Source organism: Sebastes fasciatus, chromosome 21 (genome assembly GCF_043250625.1).
Source record: "Sebastes fasciatus isolate fSebFas1 chromosome 21, fSebFas1.pri, whole genome shotgun sequence".
NCBI lineage: Eukaryota > Metazoa > Chordata > Actinopteri > Perciformes > Sebastidae > Sebastes > Sebastes fasciatus.
In genome coordinates, this window is record NC_133815.1 from 18,174,580 (window position 1) to 18,192,592 (window position 18,013).

The 18,013-nt window shown below is 42.6% G+C and overlaps 1 protein-coding gene across 4 annotated transcripts in view; it reads left to right on the forward strand.

The window, feature by feature from the left end:
* mpp7a (MAGUK p55 scaffold protein 7a) overlaps window positions 1–18,013 on the forward strand; it is a 166,502-nt gene that overhangs the window by 69,824 nt on the left and 78,665 nt on the right. For all 4 annotated transcript variants that reach the window (XM_074622498.1, XM_074622499.1, XM_074622500.1 and 1 more), the window contains exons 4-5: window positions 6,053–6,130; window positions 16,657–16,737. In XM_074622498.1, coding sequence (XP_074478599.1) covers window positions 6,053–6,130; window positions 16,657–16,737 — 159 coding nt within the window. The remainder of the gene's footprint in view (window positions 1–6,052; window positions 6,131–16,656; window positions 16,738–18,013) is intronic.

The window sequence follows — 18,013 nt, forward strand, 5'->3', positions numbered from 1 at the left end:
GGCTTTATGCCCTCAGTCATTCAGAATCCTGCTTCCTAACCCAATCGCTGCTATACATCACATGAATGAGTCGCTCGGTTGATATATACCACTTCCCTTGGTGATGTTTTTTGTTCTGTGCAAAGTTAAAAGGCTGAAACACAAATGGAAAACTTGTAATGGGGATTTTAGATATGTCTCAAGATGGTCTTCACACAAGTGTGACTGTGTCCTGCTCCGTCCTGGCCCTGACAGAATACCTGGCGTCTATGGAGGTGTGTCAGGGGCCTCTCTGCTCCAAGAGGAAATGTATCCCCTATCTAAATGATGTGGCTGTCATGACTGTTGGCCAGCTTCCCTGGTCTCTCTCTCTCTCTCTCTCTTTCTCTCTCTTGCTCTCTCTCTCTCGTCCATTGGATCTACTGCTAGTTCTTAATTAGTTGTCACATTCTCCAGGCCTTTTCCACAACAAATAATGGGAGGTGAGCTCACGCACCAGACCGCTCTGTATGGGGTTTTGGTCAAGGAAAGGTGCAGGGGTTGTGTGAATTCTCTGCTCAACAATGTGAGGATACACAAAACCATTTATCGTCATATTTTCCCATTAATCAGTTGAGTTGTTGACCCAGTGTCCTCAAGACCAGCAATGCATTGTTGTGGCCCAGAACCCCGGTCCAGGACTCGAGCATTTTAATTGGCTTATACAATCACTGACTGAGTTTACATGCACAAAATATTCAGTGTTTTGCCCTTATTCCTAAAAAGACAATATTCCTACTAGGGTTGCAACTAACGATTATTTTCAGAAAATGGTGAAAAATGTTTTTCCCAAAGCCCAAGATGACGTCCTCCTCAGATGTCTTGTTTTGTCCACAACACAAAGATATTCAGTTTCCTGTCATAGAGGGGTAAAGAAACCAGAAAATATTCACATTTAAGAAGCTGAAATCAGAGAATAAAAAAATAATAATACGATAAATCGACTAAATATGATCAAAATAGTTGCCGATGGATTTAGTAGTTGACAACTAATCAATGAATCGCTGTAGCTCTAATTCCTACTAAGCTGTTTATATGGCTAATGAAAATGAATATTCCACTAATATTCCCGTTCACACTGTTTTTTTTCCACCAGTGGCGTGGCAGACTTGTTCAACCGGGAGAGCACAGCCTCCCTCTTTCATTCCTTCAATCACCTTCCTAAATAGGTTGGCGTTGAGATTTATTAGTGCATATCCAAAAATCTGTTGTTATTCAAGTCTTTCATAATGTTTAAGAGCAGGTGTGTTTTCTCCTTCTGATCAGAAAAGTGGGCTTTTCTTTTGGGCATGCTTCTCAGCAAACTGTCGTCAAGTTGGTTTGTGTACAATGCACAGAGCTGGCCGTAAACGGGCAAGAGGCCGTGTGTCACAAACTGCCGTAAAAACCCCAACTGAGGTGCATATTCCGAATGTGCTGTATACATGTCTAAAGAATGCTCTTAAAACCTGTATAATATCGGCATATCCCACATGTCTTACTGGAAAATGCTCAATTTGGAATCAGGCCTAATTCAGAATATCCAAATGTAATATGCTGTTTACATGACCCATATCAAATTGGTAATATTGTCATATTCAGAATAATAGTAGAATATTAGTGTGTAAACATAGTCACTGATTATAGAAATGTTAAACCAATTTTTGTCAAAGGGAGGCATATCGACAGGCTCATAAAGTCTTGCCCTGGATAAATTGGTGTTGACAGAAGGAAATGTCTGAAAGCCTTGGCAGACCTTCCTAATAGTATTGCTGATGTGTTTATACTTCTCAATAAAACTCTACATTTTGAACCACCACAGAAGGTTGTCTGAGACAAGTTATTTTCGGATGGCAGATCCACGATGAAAGATTGTTAAACATGCTTCCCTTTTGTGTAAACGTAGTAACCACTAATGGCAATGTTGACTGGTTGGATGCTGTCATTTCTAATATCTGCTCCTCGATGACACCGGGGTTGAATCTAATTTTGGTCAGTGTAAACTTGTTGGTCGTACCCTCAACGGGCTGATGGAGAATGGTACTGTCATCTGCGGGATTGCTCATGAACCACAGCACAATGTCCAGGACCTGATGCCATCATGCCACGGCTAAAGCCAACACTGTGATGTGAAGAGAAAGCTTTCTGCTCCTTGAGTAAACATATCATTTCACAGCTATTCTAGTTGCAACCCTGCACCTCAGTCTGTAATCCCCTTCCTTCCCGTCTTCCTAACTTGGTCTAGTCTACCAGGCCATGGTGCCTTGACAAGGTGTTCCGGATCAGACCAAGAGATCGGACCCAGGTGGATTAACGTAGGCCTGATACCGGATCCGCTCCGGTGGGTAGATATAGAAACAGGACTGGGAGAAAGATCGTCAACCCTAACTGGTCCGGCCTGAGGTTTTCTGGGCAGTGGACATTAACCAGAGGCCTCGAGCTCAGGACTCAAAAACAGAAACACTATCCAGCCCTGTGATCTCCAGACCTCTACTTCTCCCTCCATCAGCCCACCTCTCCATCTATCAAGCTTTCGTCCTCTTGCACGCTCTCTCCCTCTTTCTCTGCCAGACATTGCTCGCTGTAGAGTGTCTGGATTAGTGTTCGTAAGGCTTTTTTCCTCGGGCTATACGTCCACGTCGAGGCGATCATTGTTCTTCTTAATGTTGCGTGCCCTTTGATCATGATGAGAACATGAATACAGTCACTGAATTTGAGTCCTAAAGGTTTTCTTGAAAGGTCTCCAAGGTGTCTGACCCTTAACCTCAACAGTGATCCTTAGCAGCGGTTGGAGCTCTTGTCTGAGGAAGATGAAGATGGATGTTATGTTTTTGTTCCAGTCCGTCCTCGTTGGAATTCTTTCATATCAATTTCTTACCCGTGTTAGTGTTTTTCTTGTTGCTGTGTGTATTTTAAGCCCGCGGGGTATTTCTGGAAGCAAACACAACTTAGTCTGAGGCCTCTGTGGAGACAGGACACACACTGCTCCTTTTGTAGCCTGTTTTTTTTTCTGAAATTTTCAGTGAAGGTGCACATTCATTCATCTTTTCTCAGCCTCCACTTCAGGGAGCTTTCCTGAAGCAATTTGACCCCGACTCTTCTGCCTTATTTTACATAGAAGTAGCACTACATTTCTCATCGGAGAAGCTTCAGAATCCCAGTCTTTGATTCGCTTGTGTGTCCGGGAGTCTCACTTTGGTTTGAGCTAAGCCCTCCTTGGCTGTAGCACACTGTCTCTCACCGTTTTCTTTTTTTTTTTTTTAAAGGCCAGGCCACTTCTCCCGCTTGCCAGGAGCATTGCTGCCTCACTAAGGGGACAGAGAACGCGCAATGCAAAAAGCGGGGTAATGACTTTAAAATACATTACTGCGTCATGGACAGGCACTTGGAAAGCATCCCGAACTGTAAATAAAAGCATTTCAATCTTTGCTCACCGAGCAGAGGAGAAATTCCACAGTAACTAAGTAAGTCGAGGTGGCGGAGCAGCAACTACCTAAGCAGATGTCACTAGGACTGTGGTATGTTGGAGCGCCGGAGACACTGGCAACCTTCTCTCGTTTTATTTCATCTGTTTTCTTACAAAGATGATCAGGACAGATGAAGTAACCGGAGCTGCATGCCTGGCTTTTAACGGCGTTCTTCTGTAGAAGAACAGACAGAGTCGGAGCACAGGGTGGAGTTGTTGGGACTTCATGAACAGTACAGAATAACTGTTCAAATATGACGTGGCCACGTGAAATTAAACAGACGAGGATGAAAATTTCCAGGAATTGCCCTAGAGTGGCTGTCTTAAACGGGATGCCATAAAACATGGAACGCACTGACAGCAGTTTAACTCGGTACCACTTCAACAGTGGAGTCTCCGGCTGCGCTCCAAGCTTGCACTCGTTTTTATCTCCGTCCCCGAGCCTTATCACAACTCTCGTGCAAGTTCCTGTCTAACTTCACATCCCATCTGGGCTCCTCAAGTCGCAGCTCTACAGCTGAGCTGAGCAGCCATCTGCCTACCTCAGGCCTTCAGCAGATTACCTCCACGACACGCCTAATGCACCATGTTTTATAGCCGAGTAATGTCGGCTTTACGCAGGGATTTGAACCTCTAAGCTGACCTTGAAACATGGCTGCTCTGTTGGCTGAGGTGCCGTCCTAACAGGTCGTGATTTATCGCGGCAGACTGTGCGGATAAGTCGAGCTGAAGTGTATGTACCTGTCTAAGGCCAACAGTTGAGCCGGAGTTTTGACGGGCAGAGAGGGGCGTGCATATTCGAAGACATTTAACACATAGTTATGTTGCCTTTTTTCGCACTAGAAAGTCATAAAAAGGCCTTTGGAATGCTGACATTAGTGTATCTGTGTTGAGTTGTGAATGACATCATGGACTTTGGTGGTTATCAAAGACAGATGATAGACACAGATGGAAATGAACTAGGGCTGTCAAAGTTAACGCGATAATAACGCAAATTCGTTTTAACGCCACTAATTTCTTTAATGCATTAACGCAATCTATCTTTTGGAGGTTGTAACCTGCTCAGTTTTAAAGCTAGAGTGAAGATACTGGCATCATATGAAACTAGAATCCATTGGTATCAACCATAACTTGTCAAGAAGGAGGCTAAATAATGCTCCAAACTTACTTACTGATTGACGGCCCTAAAATGAACTGATCTGCACATTTTGCATGTCTTTTTGCTAATCAGAACTTTCTAGCCTATAGGGCCAAAATGCTGAAAAACATCTCCATTGGGAAAGTCATTAGACGGGACAGATTGCATCCTATGATTGTGTCATCTAACAGTATCCACAGAGCTGCTATCGTAGAGTGCTGTCTAGTTAGAAATGGTTTGTGTAGCGAGTAGGAAATATCATGTCTAACAATCCTAAAACACATGTTTTAATTGCACGCAGCATCTGTAGCTGCTCACAATGTGACAGCAAACAAACTGCTTTCCTTGTCGCTTTCTGAGTAATTATCTGTCGCAAATTGACGCTGCACCATCTGCGTGTGTGTGTGTGTGTGTGTGTGTGTGTGTGTGTGTGTGTGTGTGTGTGCACTCACATGTGTGGATTTGGCCCTTCGGAGAGACAACGCGTTGGCCCAGGGGCTTCTCTGTCACTCTCTCCCCAGCCAGAGGGCCTTCTGTTCCACCGTCGTGCTGGAATGCTTTGTGGGACATCCAGCTGGAGGCTCCAGGACCGGGGCCCAGCTATCAGTCAGACCCCCGGCCCAGCTCCCCTTCACCATGCCGGGCTGAGGAGACACTCAGGAGTGGCTGCTGGGAGGATAGTTGTCCCTGGCTGTTCTCTGATGGGACCAGACAGCAGCCTGTATGCTGTCAACACATTCCTGCACAGCTGCTCTTAAATCACAATCGTAGTGTTTTGTGTGTGTGTGTGTGTGTGTGTGTGTGTAGGCTGGAGCACGTGGCCGTGTGTATAAATTATTCCGTCTCTGCTCCACATATCAGTTTTTGAGCGATGAAGTGTTTTCGCGTGTGTAAATGAGCGAACGTTAACACACGAGTCGGGCCTACTTTTCCATTTTAGTAAAGCCTCCAGAGATGCAGCTTTGTCTCTCAACATTGTGCAGTTGCAGTGTTGAGGCTGATAAGGACATGTTTAGCCAATTTAACCAGACTGTTGAAATGATTTGGAATCCTCTCCGGGCCACTAGGGCATATCAAATGCATGGTGGAAAACGGGATTGTTTGTACAGTGGCTCAGCGAGCTGAAATACTTAGAAGCACTCTGTTGTGCGCGGTCGACGGGAGTCTTGAGTGAAAGAGCCGTGTGTGTGTGTGTATGTGTGTGCGCTTCTGGTGTGATTGCTTGCCGTTTTGATCTACTGTGAGTGCGTGTGAGTAGGACATGGTGTGGACGGAGGCTGTACATGTTTTCATACATGCTTGCTTGTAGTAGTGCACATGGGTTTATGCTCACACGTGTGTGTGTGTGTGTGTGTTTGCTCAGAGAGGCCTTGCCGTGGCCTCTGCAGCCCAACATTGACCTCCTTCCTCTCTCTCTCTCTTTTACTGATGAACACAATCTGTCCTTTCAGATCCATGAACAGCTGCAGCACTACGAAGAGAGCAAACCCGTCCCCGTCCTGGACAGCGCTGCAGCTTTGGCCCATGAAGTAAGTTCTTTTTTTTTGGAAGGAAGGTTTCCATTTATTTGGCTGCACATACTGATGGTTGACAAGAAAAGCAACATACAGTCTTAAGGCCTTCACACACTGGGGGCATGACAAATAAACACCATGAAAATGCGAAATACACATCTGTGAATATTTTGCATTTAAACTATTCATACCAACAGCGGTGCGAATTTGCGACAGTTGCAATACTTTTTCAATTAACGGTTTGAATAGATTCGCACAGGCAGAGGATGAACTACTGAGATCCTGTTGACCCAGAGCAGCGTCTGGCAGTATGTCTGAGCTAAATTGTTGTATAGCCTAAACTACTGTAAGCTATTTTATAGAGTGAATTTGAGTTCCCCCTGATAAACATGTGTATATGTCGAGGGCTTTTATTGCGAAAGGTAAGAACGGATAGAGCGGATCTTGTATGTGCTGCCTTTGTCAAGGTTGAAAGGAATGATAAAGTTTGCCATCGTGGTTCGGACTACGGAGCCTCCGTGTTGTTGTACACTATAGTGTGCACATTGAATATGTCTGTTCTGTACAACGTGGTTAGTTGATGCCGTTATTTGCAGTGTGAAAGCTCAGTAAAATCAACCTTTTGCCGGAAGAAAAATGACACCTCTTTTTTGCCATGTAATATTTGTGTTCTGTGTGAAAGTACTCATGACAAAAATAGTTCAAAATGTGACATATTAAACGTGAATTAATCACACATAAAACACCTCTGGTCTGTAAGGACCTTAAGTAAGGTTTCTGGGACTCTACCGGAGTGATGAACATCAGTCTTCCAATCAATAATCTACAGGTGTTCAATTGTTTGAGATCTGATGACTGTGAAAACCACAGTGTATGATTCACATGTTCATACTCATCTGTGAGAGCTCGTGTCCGGTATGGAGAACGCCACATTTATTATGTTTCTCTACTCATTTATGCAGGGTTTTTTTCCTTTAATTTGTCACCCACCTACACACTCATCCTGTCTTGCACGGCCTGTCTTACTGTTTGTGTTTGAAAACCAAGCAAACATGATTTGCTTACACTCAAATCCAGAGAGACTAAGTGTGGGCAGGTGGGTAGTTTGTCTTGTTCGGCAGTGCAACAGTTAGATGTTGTGCAGATTGAACTTCAGATCACAAACGCCTCTTTATCGCGTGTCGGTACAGTAACACCCACACTCATATACACTCGTCACTCTTCCCCGGTAGCACGCAGCAGCCTCACCAATGTTTGTCCGCTTTCACCTCTCACCCTGGAGTGAACTAAGGACTGTCCCCTTCTCAGTGTGTTTTCCCAGACACACTACACCGTCCTACCCTGCCGTCCACTCTTTGCCATGCACCACCAAATCGAAAAACCAGCTCTGCAAGGACAGACCGATAATTTTCCTAGGGCAGAAACCGGACGGAAAGGCCACTCAATCAGAGGAAAGCTGAAGATGGATGAGCACGCATGACAGCGGCAGACAAACTACTCATGATTGTAGAGTTGCATCATATAAACAGAAGTCAGGAGGAAGAGAGGAACACATTACATTCAGAGAGAGGAAGCATCACTGGTGGCGTGCAGTCCCTCTTCATTAGTTAACCTGTTAATGAGCAGTCATCACACAGACAATAATAGCACCAACAGCACCGCTGATGATGCTTTTCTTCCATTGGCCCTGCCGCTTTCCTCAAGCTGTGAAAGATATTTAGTCTGATTTATTGCGTAAACGTCCAGTGTCCTGACATTTGTTACGGTATTGTTCATCTGCAATATTTATTGAAAGCCACGTGTGCACATAAGCAGTGCGAGTGCCCCGTTCACATCCACATGTGTCCACACACACACACACACCTGTGTAAACCCAAGGAGCAGCCTGGCACGGTGAACGGAGAGGAGGAAAAGCCCTTTTACTGGTGTGTGGTTTTGTTTGAAATCCCCAGCTCTGTTTATTGTAATCAAAGTGCCTCCCGACTATTCCACCCCTTCTAAGGAGCCCGCAGTCATACATCATGCTAATTAGTACAGAGGCAGAGGAAAGACGGGTGAAAGAGGGGATGAAGTTGGTTGGGGTAAAGGCCGAGGAGGAGGGAGTCTAGAGTGTCCCGAGACTGTCACGAAAGAAAGGCCGTCTCGTGGTCCGGAGTGGTTTTCCTGACCGTACAGGCCACAAGTGTCGGTGGAGGAGCCAGAACGTTCCATCCTGGAAGGTTCACACACGCCATGATGGGAGTCCCAAACCAGCCAGGACCCTTAAACAAACCAGAATGGCCTTGCTTGAATCTACGCACCAGAGGTGTGGACTCATGTCACATGACTTGGACTAAAGTCACAAATTGATGACTTTAAACTCAACTTGACAAAATCAGAAAAGACTTCCTACTTAACTTGGACTTTAACACCAGTGACTCATGACTTCACCTTTTGACTTGAACATTCTTGATAACTTCCCCCAAGCCCACGGATTAAAAAGTATGTTAGTTACAAAGTGTCATGAATCAATTCATTTCCTGAATCAACTAACGTTAGCGCGGTTCATTCCCAGCAAGGCGATACTTTCCATTTTGTTTGAACCAGTCTGACAGCATCCAATCAACTTGAAGGAGAGAACCATGAAGAACTAACGTTACTGAGCGCCACTTTGAAAAAATTAGACCAAAGATAATTTTTTTCACGTACAAAAACTAAGCAGTGGTCAACAAAAAACTAATTGCATTATGCAAAACGTGCAAGTAAAAAATTAGAGACAGAAGCAAATGGCATCACAGTTGGTGACTAACGCATTACGACTTGTTTAGGACTTGAAACTCAAAGTTTAGGACTTGGGACTTGATTTGGGACTTGATTTGGGACTTGACTTGGGACTTGTCAGTATTGACTTGGGACTTGAGGGCTTTTACAGTCTTGACTTGGGATTTGACTCTGGACTTGTCAGTCTTGACTTGGGCCTTGCCTTGAGACTTGTCAGTCTTGACTTGAGACTTGTCCGTCTTGACTTGAGACTTGTCCGTCTTGACTTGGGCCTTGACTTGGGATTTGATTTAGGACTTTTCAGTCTTGACTTGGGATTTGACAGTCTTGATTTGGGACTTGTCTTGAGACTTGTCAGACTTGATTTGGGACTTGACCTGGGACTTGTCTGTCTTAACTTGGGACTTGATCTGGGTCTTGTCAGTCTTGACTTGGGACTTGTCTGTTTTGACTTAGGACTTGTCAGTCTTGACTTGGGACTTGACCTGTAACTTGTCAGTCTTTACTTGGGACTTTACTTGGAAGTCGTCAGTCTTGACATGCGACTTACTTGTGACTTGCAAAACAATGACTTGGTCCCACCTCTGATAGGCACATTATTCTCAACTATACATGTTATTGCTGCTCTTCTGTCTGAGTGTCTGTCCTCTACGTTGCTGTTAGAGAGCAGATAACACCAGAACAAGAAGTCAGCCAGCAGAGTGGGAAGGAACTTAGATCTTAGCTTCTGTTTCTCTTTCCTCAGACTTCGCTCTGCCTCGCCAGGTTGTGGCAAGAGGCCTCAGACTGCTCGAGAGACCCCCAACTATCAGCCTCCATCTCCCCCTCCCCCTTACACATTTTCTCTTTCATTCTTTTTGTCAAATTACAGACTTTCAAATTTATGCTTCCTGGTAAATGCCCCGCAAAGCGTCTCCTCGGGATTATCAGGTATCGGACTGAATCCCCGAGACGGTGTATCAAAGCGTCTCGCAGCACACCGCAATCCTGAGTCCCCCTTCCTCGGCCAGTCAAAAGAAAAAAAGAACAACTCCCAACCCGGAGCGTTGCAGTGTATTTTTAAAGCGGATTGTTTTTCACCCGTGTCACCGCTCCAAGTGAACGCTATTGAAGTGGTGGCTGAGGACCGAAGTTCAACGGGAGAGATCTACAGTTAGATGAAATTCATTTCGGGCTTGGGTTTCGGGTAATGGAGGCTTAATTTATTGCCTAACATAAAACGACAGTTGAACCCCCGGCTGCCCCCGGCCGCACTGTCTAGCACACACAGCAGGTGACTGCCACTGCTCAAACAACCGGCTGAAACACGATCGATACCGGGCCCAGGGAATAGGTAGTGTATTACATACTTATTAAGACATGTCGGTGGGTGACTGCACACACACTTTTATGGATGTACATACACGTTTATTACTCAGTTTCTCTGCAGCCCTCATTAAGACTGAAATAGAAGCCTCATTGTGGAATGTGAAATACCACATTACATTAATCAAAAGGGGCAAATCAGCCTCCCACGTGATCCAGCTCCATGTACGCTCCAGTCTGTCGATCCAATCAGTCTCTATCAATCCTGTCAAGAAGCTCCACAGGCCACTTCAGCGGTAAACTGAACGCCAGCATCTTGTTCCAGATCGGCGTCCCATCGCTTGAACTGAGACTGTATCAGTCCTGGTGGTTGACTCGTATCTTTCTCCCCTCAAAGGCTCCTTTTACTTCTCTGGCCGACTTCCCAACATCTTTATTCTCACCCAAATATCTGCTGTTACTAGTGGAGACCACTGGGTGCCATCAGAGGGCACTGGTCTGCAGTCCATACCTACAGCTAGTGATGGAACAGAGGCTAAACAGAGAGAGAGAGAGAGAGGGGGGGCGTCAACAGTTTTTACTGTCCAGCTAATTATGGCTCCAAAGGCCTTTGGTAGGTCCAATATCTTAAATATATAAATCCAAATTCAGACCAAGGACCATCAGAATATGACACTTACTGTTGGATAGGTATTTAATTTGATCTATCTATCTATCCATCTATCTATACATATTGGTAGTAATTTATTCATTTTTTATGCTTTTTTCATGCTAAATGAAACTTCTGAGCACATCTCACAAGATTTAAAGTGGTGCTTTTGTGTGATTCTTTGTGGAGAAACTGTCGATTAAATCAACTAATCGATTAGTCGACAAAATCATACGAGTGTTAGTCGACTAAGAGTTTCTTTGGTCAAGGACAGCCCTTGTAGCCATGAGTAGAAATGCTCCAATTTTGAATTTCACAATGATAAAAACATTTTGTTGTTGTTGTGGTCTGACACTGATGTGATACCTGGTAACATCACTCTTGCACTTGCAGGATTGTGAAGAGGACTTACCTTTTTAGATTGACCAGTTTATTGTCCCACTGCAAGAACACAACTTAGCAACGTGACCTGATTATACTTGCAGTGAACTCTGCAGCCGTTATAAGAAAAGGCTCCACATTATTTGATATAATCATCAACAGCAGCTCCTTTATCGGAACAATAATGATGATTTAATTTTCACATTTTTTTAGAGGACTGACTTATCATACATCCCCACTATTAAGGTCAATAATCCGAGGTGTAGACTTATGATACACTCATAAAAGCATGCAAACATGTTACCTTGCTGATTGGAACTGTTAGACTCCATTTGCAGCTTTTGTTTCTTGTTATTTAACTTAATTTTCTTCTTGTCCATCACATTTTCATCCTCAAATATAAAAGAGAGGTTTGCTTTCCATACATAGAACTTTTGAGTTTATGCTTGAGAAAGCTTGAGCTGTAAATGAGCTCACCTGCTAGTCCTTATTGTTGATTAAAATATGATAACTTTAGCAATCGCATCTTAAGGGGAGACACACCAGGTGAATAGGGTAAAAAAATGAAACTAATAGATATGGCCATGAAACTTCCCCAGTTGATTATTTACATTAAGACAATTATTATTTGTATTACAAGTTTTCTGAAAATGTATGTTAAAAATATAGATAAGAATGAAAGTTTGTTGTATTTGAGTGTGACCGAAGTTGAGATTTCTGGCTCAGAGTCTGAGAGAAAACTCATTTTGAGAAAACTGCCTTTAAAGATATGGATTGTAAAATTCCATACATTTTGCAAGACACTAAAGGTGAATATGGTAAAAATCTTAATAGATACCATCATGAAACTTTCCCGGTTGATTGCTTACATTAAGACAATTATTTTCTGAAATTTTCTGTTTTAATGTGAGGTATTATGTAACGCTAACTTTTGGTGAATTTTGGAGAAATCTACAGACACAAATAGACGAAGTAATAAAATAAACACCTAAATGTGTATTTTGGATGTCTTCTAGTCTGAAAGAAGACATGTTATGGAAGCAAAATAGCCCAAAATCTTAAATAGCTCCACTGATATTCTTTATGTATTTCATGAACGACCATATTACATTTGGATTGAAGTCACTTTGAGAAATATTTTATTCTTGTGTTAAATTTGATTATTTGCATGAGAGAAATTCATCTATTCATTATTTCCTTTTTAACTTTTCTGAGAGGGTGCAAGCCAGTATTCAGACCGTGACACTTTAAAACTTTTTATTGAAACCTATGAAATATAATAATAGGAAAACATCTTCGTGCATGACTTTATAAAATCAAATCAAAACGCTGTATGAGAATGAACTCAGGTTAAACACTTACTGTAATACATTATTGATCACTTATACAATAAATTTAACCAAAGTGCGTTTTCTCCATCATATGAAATGGATCGCTGAGATCAGATAAAAGGTTAGTCGTTTTTAATTCTTTAATAAAAGCACCTTGACATGAGGTCAGCTTGATATATTGGGAGCTATATATCAAAGCAGCGAGCCCGTAGCCGTTCAGGGTCAATGGAGAGCTATAAACTGACACGCTGGGATCAAACTTATCTAAACAGTGCGGTGACATTTAACAAATGAAATAAACACAGTCTCAAAGGAGACCCGAATCATTCTTTTTGTTCCCCACCCCGTCCCTCATTCTCTGAGGATGGAAAATATGACTCTAACATGGAAGCATGAAGGTAGAAGAGCAGAGCGTGTTGTCAAACATGTCCCATCTGTCCTCCACGCTGAGTTATGGGACAAGGTGCTTTAATAGGACAGTATGAGGGACTGGAAATGTAGTTTGTCTCCCTCCCTCGCTGTAAACAGCTCGGCAATGAGATGATGGATGGCGGCGTATCAGAGCGAGAGATTTTCCCTCTCTAAAGACCCTGACCCCGACTCCCCTCTATCTCTACCTCCTCCTCCTCTTCTTCTTCTATGCTTTGTCTTGTGTCTTTATCTCTATGTCTCCCTTTCCTCACACTTCCTCTGCCTCCCTCCGACCTCACGCTTTCAGATTCTCTTATTTTGTATATTTGAGAAAGTGAAGTAATGCAGGGTTGACTGAGGTTCAGCTAGAGTAACCTTGACCACGGTGACTATTCATTAGCGTGGTCTCTCTCCCTCGGGAAGGGGGGTTAAAGCTAATGGAAATAATGAAAAGACCCCCTCCACCCCACCCAGCTAAAAGCACATGTTCCTGTCTCGGGCTAAAGTGACATAGCGTCCTCCCTAACCCCGGTCTGACCCTCGGCCCCTTTCCTTTACCTCTGCCTCACCTCTGCTGCTTTATTCCCGTACCACAGGGGTCGTTAGTCAAACAAACTGTAGGTTTTCCCAACCTCTGTCATCGGCTGCCTTAAAGGAGAACGCTGCGTTTTATGGGGATATTCCCCCCTTCAGCTTATCTGTTAGGTGATGACAACAGAGGCAACCAACATGATCCATGTGTCTCTTCACGCTTCTTTGCTACACTGCTTCATGCGAAGGATTTCAACGTACATGGACACAATATGTGCTGAAGTGTTAATCGGTATGTAGCATTCTCCTGCTAGAAGTCAAGCTTACCTTTTGTTTCTAATGTTTGTATTATTTTTTAGGGCTGTCAAAGTTAACGCAATAATAACGTGTTAACGCAAAGTCGTTTTAACGCCACTAATTTGTTTAATGCATTTACGATTTTACGATTGTAGTGGGCTCAGTTTTAAGGTTATCGTGAAGATACTGGCATCATATGGAACTAAAAAACCTAAGGAATCCAGTTGGTATTTGTACACTAGGGCAGAACGATTTAGAAAAAAATAATTAATTGCGATTATTTTGACGGATATTGCAATAACTTGTGATATTCGAGGGAATGTTAATTTTTATATCTTTATTCTCATTTTCATTGATGAACATATTAAAATGATTTATGGTGTGATTTTTGTGAGGATCTGTACCAAACAAAGGTGTTTTCTTAAGTCTGTAGAATATGATTTGTAGGCCAGGACATCTCTGCAGCACCGCAATATTTAATTTAAAATGCTATTTTGACACATTTCCTTAACAATTATTGCACCTCCTTCGATTTGAAAATTGCAGTTAGGCATATATTGCAAATTTGATCAAATTTGGATTAATTGTGCAGCCCTATTGTACACTTATCTCCCAACTGTTTTATGATTTGTTTATATTATTTAGTGTTATAATGTAATTTTTCTTTTGTTATTACAAGTGCTCAAAATGATAACCTCAGAATTACAAATAATATCTCTGAAGGCTTTACAGTCTGCACAAAATATGACATCCTTTAACCTTTGACCGTCAATTTGGATAAGGAAAAAAGGGCTATGGTGGTCGAAAACAATAAATAATTGTTTTCATCATATTTATGTCAGTTTTGTATATATTTTAAAATAAAATAAGACAAAATACCAGACTTTTTGAATCTTATTTATTATTAATAAATATGTACTAAGAGCTCTTTCAAGTTTAATTTATTTAGGGCACAAGCTAATGATTATTTTCATTATAAATTAATCTATTAATTATTTTATTGATTAATTATGTATACTATAAAATATAATATATATGGAAAGATGCCCACACAATTTTCTAAAGCCCAAGGTATAGAGAGCCCAATATTTAATTTGCAATAATGAATTTGCTTGAAAAATGACTACAATTGATTAACAAAGTAGTTGCAGATTAATTTTGTTGACTAATCATCATGTGATCATAATCATCGAAACTAATAATCAGCTCTACATTTCATTATTCTTAAAATGATGCTGCTTGTGCTACAAAATATAAGGACACACAGATTGCTGTGATTTCTTAATTTCTAACTACAATTCACATACACGTGGTACAAAATCCGCAGTACGATACGGCCATCTGTACATTCATGCTCACACGCCACACATACAGGAGAAGAAACATGACAGTGTGTGTGTATTGGCTCTCCCTTCACACCCCACCCTGCTATCTCCACTGGTCCTCTTTGTGTAGCAGACATTATCTCCTGATCCCAGCTCAGCACAAGCAGGTCTTTGTGTGCGGCGGCTCTCGTCTCCTCTCCTCTCCTCTCCACACTCGCACCACGTCCAGGAGGATCCACCATAAATCAGAGCGCAGACGGAGGAGCGTGGCCTGGGCTTTAGAAGCAGAGTCACTTGTCTCGGAGCTACCAGACATTCATCATGAATGCAGTCCAGCGTAGTCCCACTGCTCAGAGATGCTCTCACAGCTCCCATTGTTTCCAAGACGAATGGGCTGTTCCTGAGATTTTCTTTGAAAAATGATCCTACTGAATAGTAAATTTGATCAAGAGACGAATGGCAGCAAGTGTGAATTATAGGCCCCATGACGAGCTGTGACCTTGCCTCCCATTAAGATGCACCTAATTTAGCACAATATCACCTTCCCTGTCTGATGGGCCCCCGTTGGTTGGGGCTGTCTGAAAGTCCAAACACAGACACTTGAGTATACAACTGTACTTTTTACACGTGATTTGGGGGGTTACATCACTACTCACTCGCTTAGTAGTTTCCATTAGATCTATCTCTGTTGATCTTCTGACGTATTAGAATCAATTTGAACTCAAATCAGTAGTTGAAATAAGGCTCAGAAATCAGGACAATAATCATCAGAAATAATAGTATTTGCGAGAACTTCTACAGAAGACAATGCGATTTTTACTTTCCTATAAGCATGTTTAATGGTGCCAACCTCGGGTTCTGAGAAGTGATGCCAATGCTGAAGTGCCTTAAACCTGCATTATTTCTAACAGCCAGCAGGGGGCGACTCCTCTGGTTGCAAAAAGAAGTCTGATTGTATAGAAGTCTATGAGAAAATGAAACTTCTCACTTCATTTATTACCTCAGTAAACATTGTAAACATAAGTTTATGGTCTCAATCACTAGTTTCAAGTCTTCTCCAATACAGCATGATGTTCATTTAGTAAATTATGGTCCCATTTAGAGTCAAATAGACCATAAAGCAGGGGATGCTTTAGGGCGTGGCTACCTTGGGATTGAACTTTTACGGCAGATTACGGACAGACCATATGCACTGTGTATGCTAACTTCCTGTGGATTTAGCAAATGAATAACTGATTGATGAATGTAACACAGCTCTTTTTATACATGTTTTTGTAAGTGAATAGATCAACGGCATATTTAACAATTTTGTGAACGATTTTGTTAAAAAACGTATGAACCACTATATCCACTAAATGGTGACGGCCAAAAAACAAGATGCCAACGGCCAAAATGCTGAACTCGAGGCTTCAAAACCGTAGTCCACCAACCAATGGGTGACGTCATGGTGACTACGTCCTCTTCTTATATACAGTTTATGAGCCTTCCCTGACACAGTATATCATATTATGAATGCATTTGTGTGAACAATCTGTGTCTTCTCTTCTTTAGTTTTCCGAGGAGCTGGAAGGGAAATCAGCCAATGAAGAAATCAAAGAGCTTCTCCAACTACTGGCCAAACCCCACGTGAGGGTGAGTTTGGCTCCTGTTCTTCATTTCAGTCTTTATTAATTTCATCTTCAGCAAATGTTAAGAAACAACAAGCACATATATACTCTTCGCGGAGGACCACAGTGTATTGTCTTTTAAATAAGTTCTGGCTATCACATACTGAATCAAACACAATCTTTGGCTCCTAGTTTCACTGATGTCATCACATAAACTATGTGTATCACAGTGCAGCGCTGGCATTAAAGTGATGTGATTATCATGCCGTATACGCAAAGTAGTGTGGCGCTTCGATCCAGGCTTTTTCTTTTTTGTCTCTCCTTGGCTGTTGGCCGCTGGCCTCGTTAGCCAGACGCGGACAGCTACAAAATGAATTTACACATTCTTATTTTCAAATGCGTAACTGGCCATCCATCAGGCCCCGCAGGTGTCTCAGCCAGACAGAGCTGCCTGCGCGACGGCGGGATAGAAAGAGAGCTGGATGGGCTCCTTTTTTTTTTTTTGATGCACTGTCGTCATGCTTATTTGGGCTCTGCCAGAAACAACAGCTCAGTATGAAGTCCTCTCCCAACACAACACACACACATTTACAGTACGTCAAATATTCAATACCTCTCAGTGTCAAGGGTTGTTAAAAGACGGGGGCTCCCAAAAGGATCAGGCTTAAGTCAGATCAACATGTGGGTTTCTGAACGTCTACGCTAGTGATGTCATGATTAATTTCTGAAATGAAAACAATACAGTGAAATACATGTAGAAAGACTGACCGGTACAGTGCTGTTACACATGGGTCATGTATAATTGAGTTCATCATACTTAACCAGCAATCAACACACACAATCCCACATAGACACACACTATGTGTGGATGCACACACTCACACGAGCCTCTATCCCGAAGACAAACGGTCCCAATCCATCACAGCCTTGCTCTCCTGCTTTGCTTCGTGGGGACATTGTGATCTCCTTTGTCTCTGTCAACCCCAAAAGTGAAATGCGCCAGCAAATGATCAGCGCGCTCGCCACGAAGCATGCCTGTGTCAGAGATCCCGCATTTTTTATTGTTTTAATTGCGCTTACAGCGGAGGTATTTGGCATGGCAAGGGGTCAATCCATCAAAACGCGCAGCTCGTGAAAGTCATCGATCAGGACGCTCGGCGGCTTCGACGGATGAGGTGAGGAGAGGTGAAGGCAGCAGACGGGACTGTGGGCCAGGTGTACATATTAATACTATATCCTGCCCTCTCATGTATGTGGTTATAGACATGGATCTAGGATGTCCCTTATGTCTTTAAGTTAAC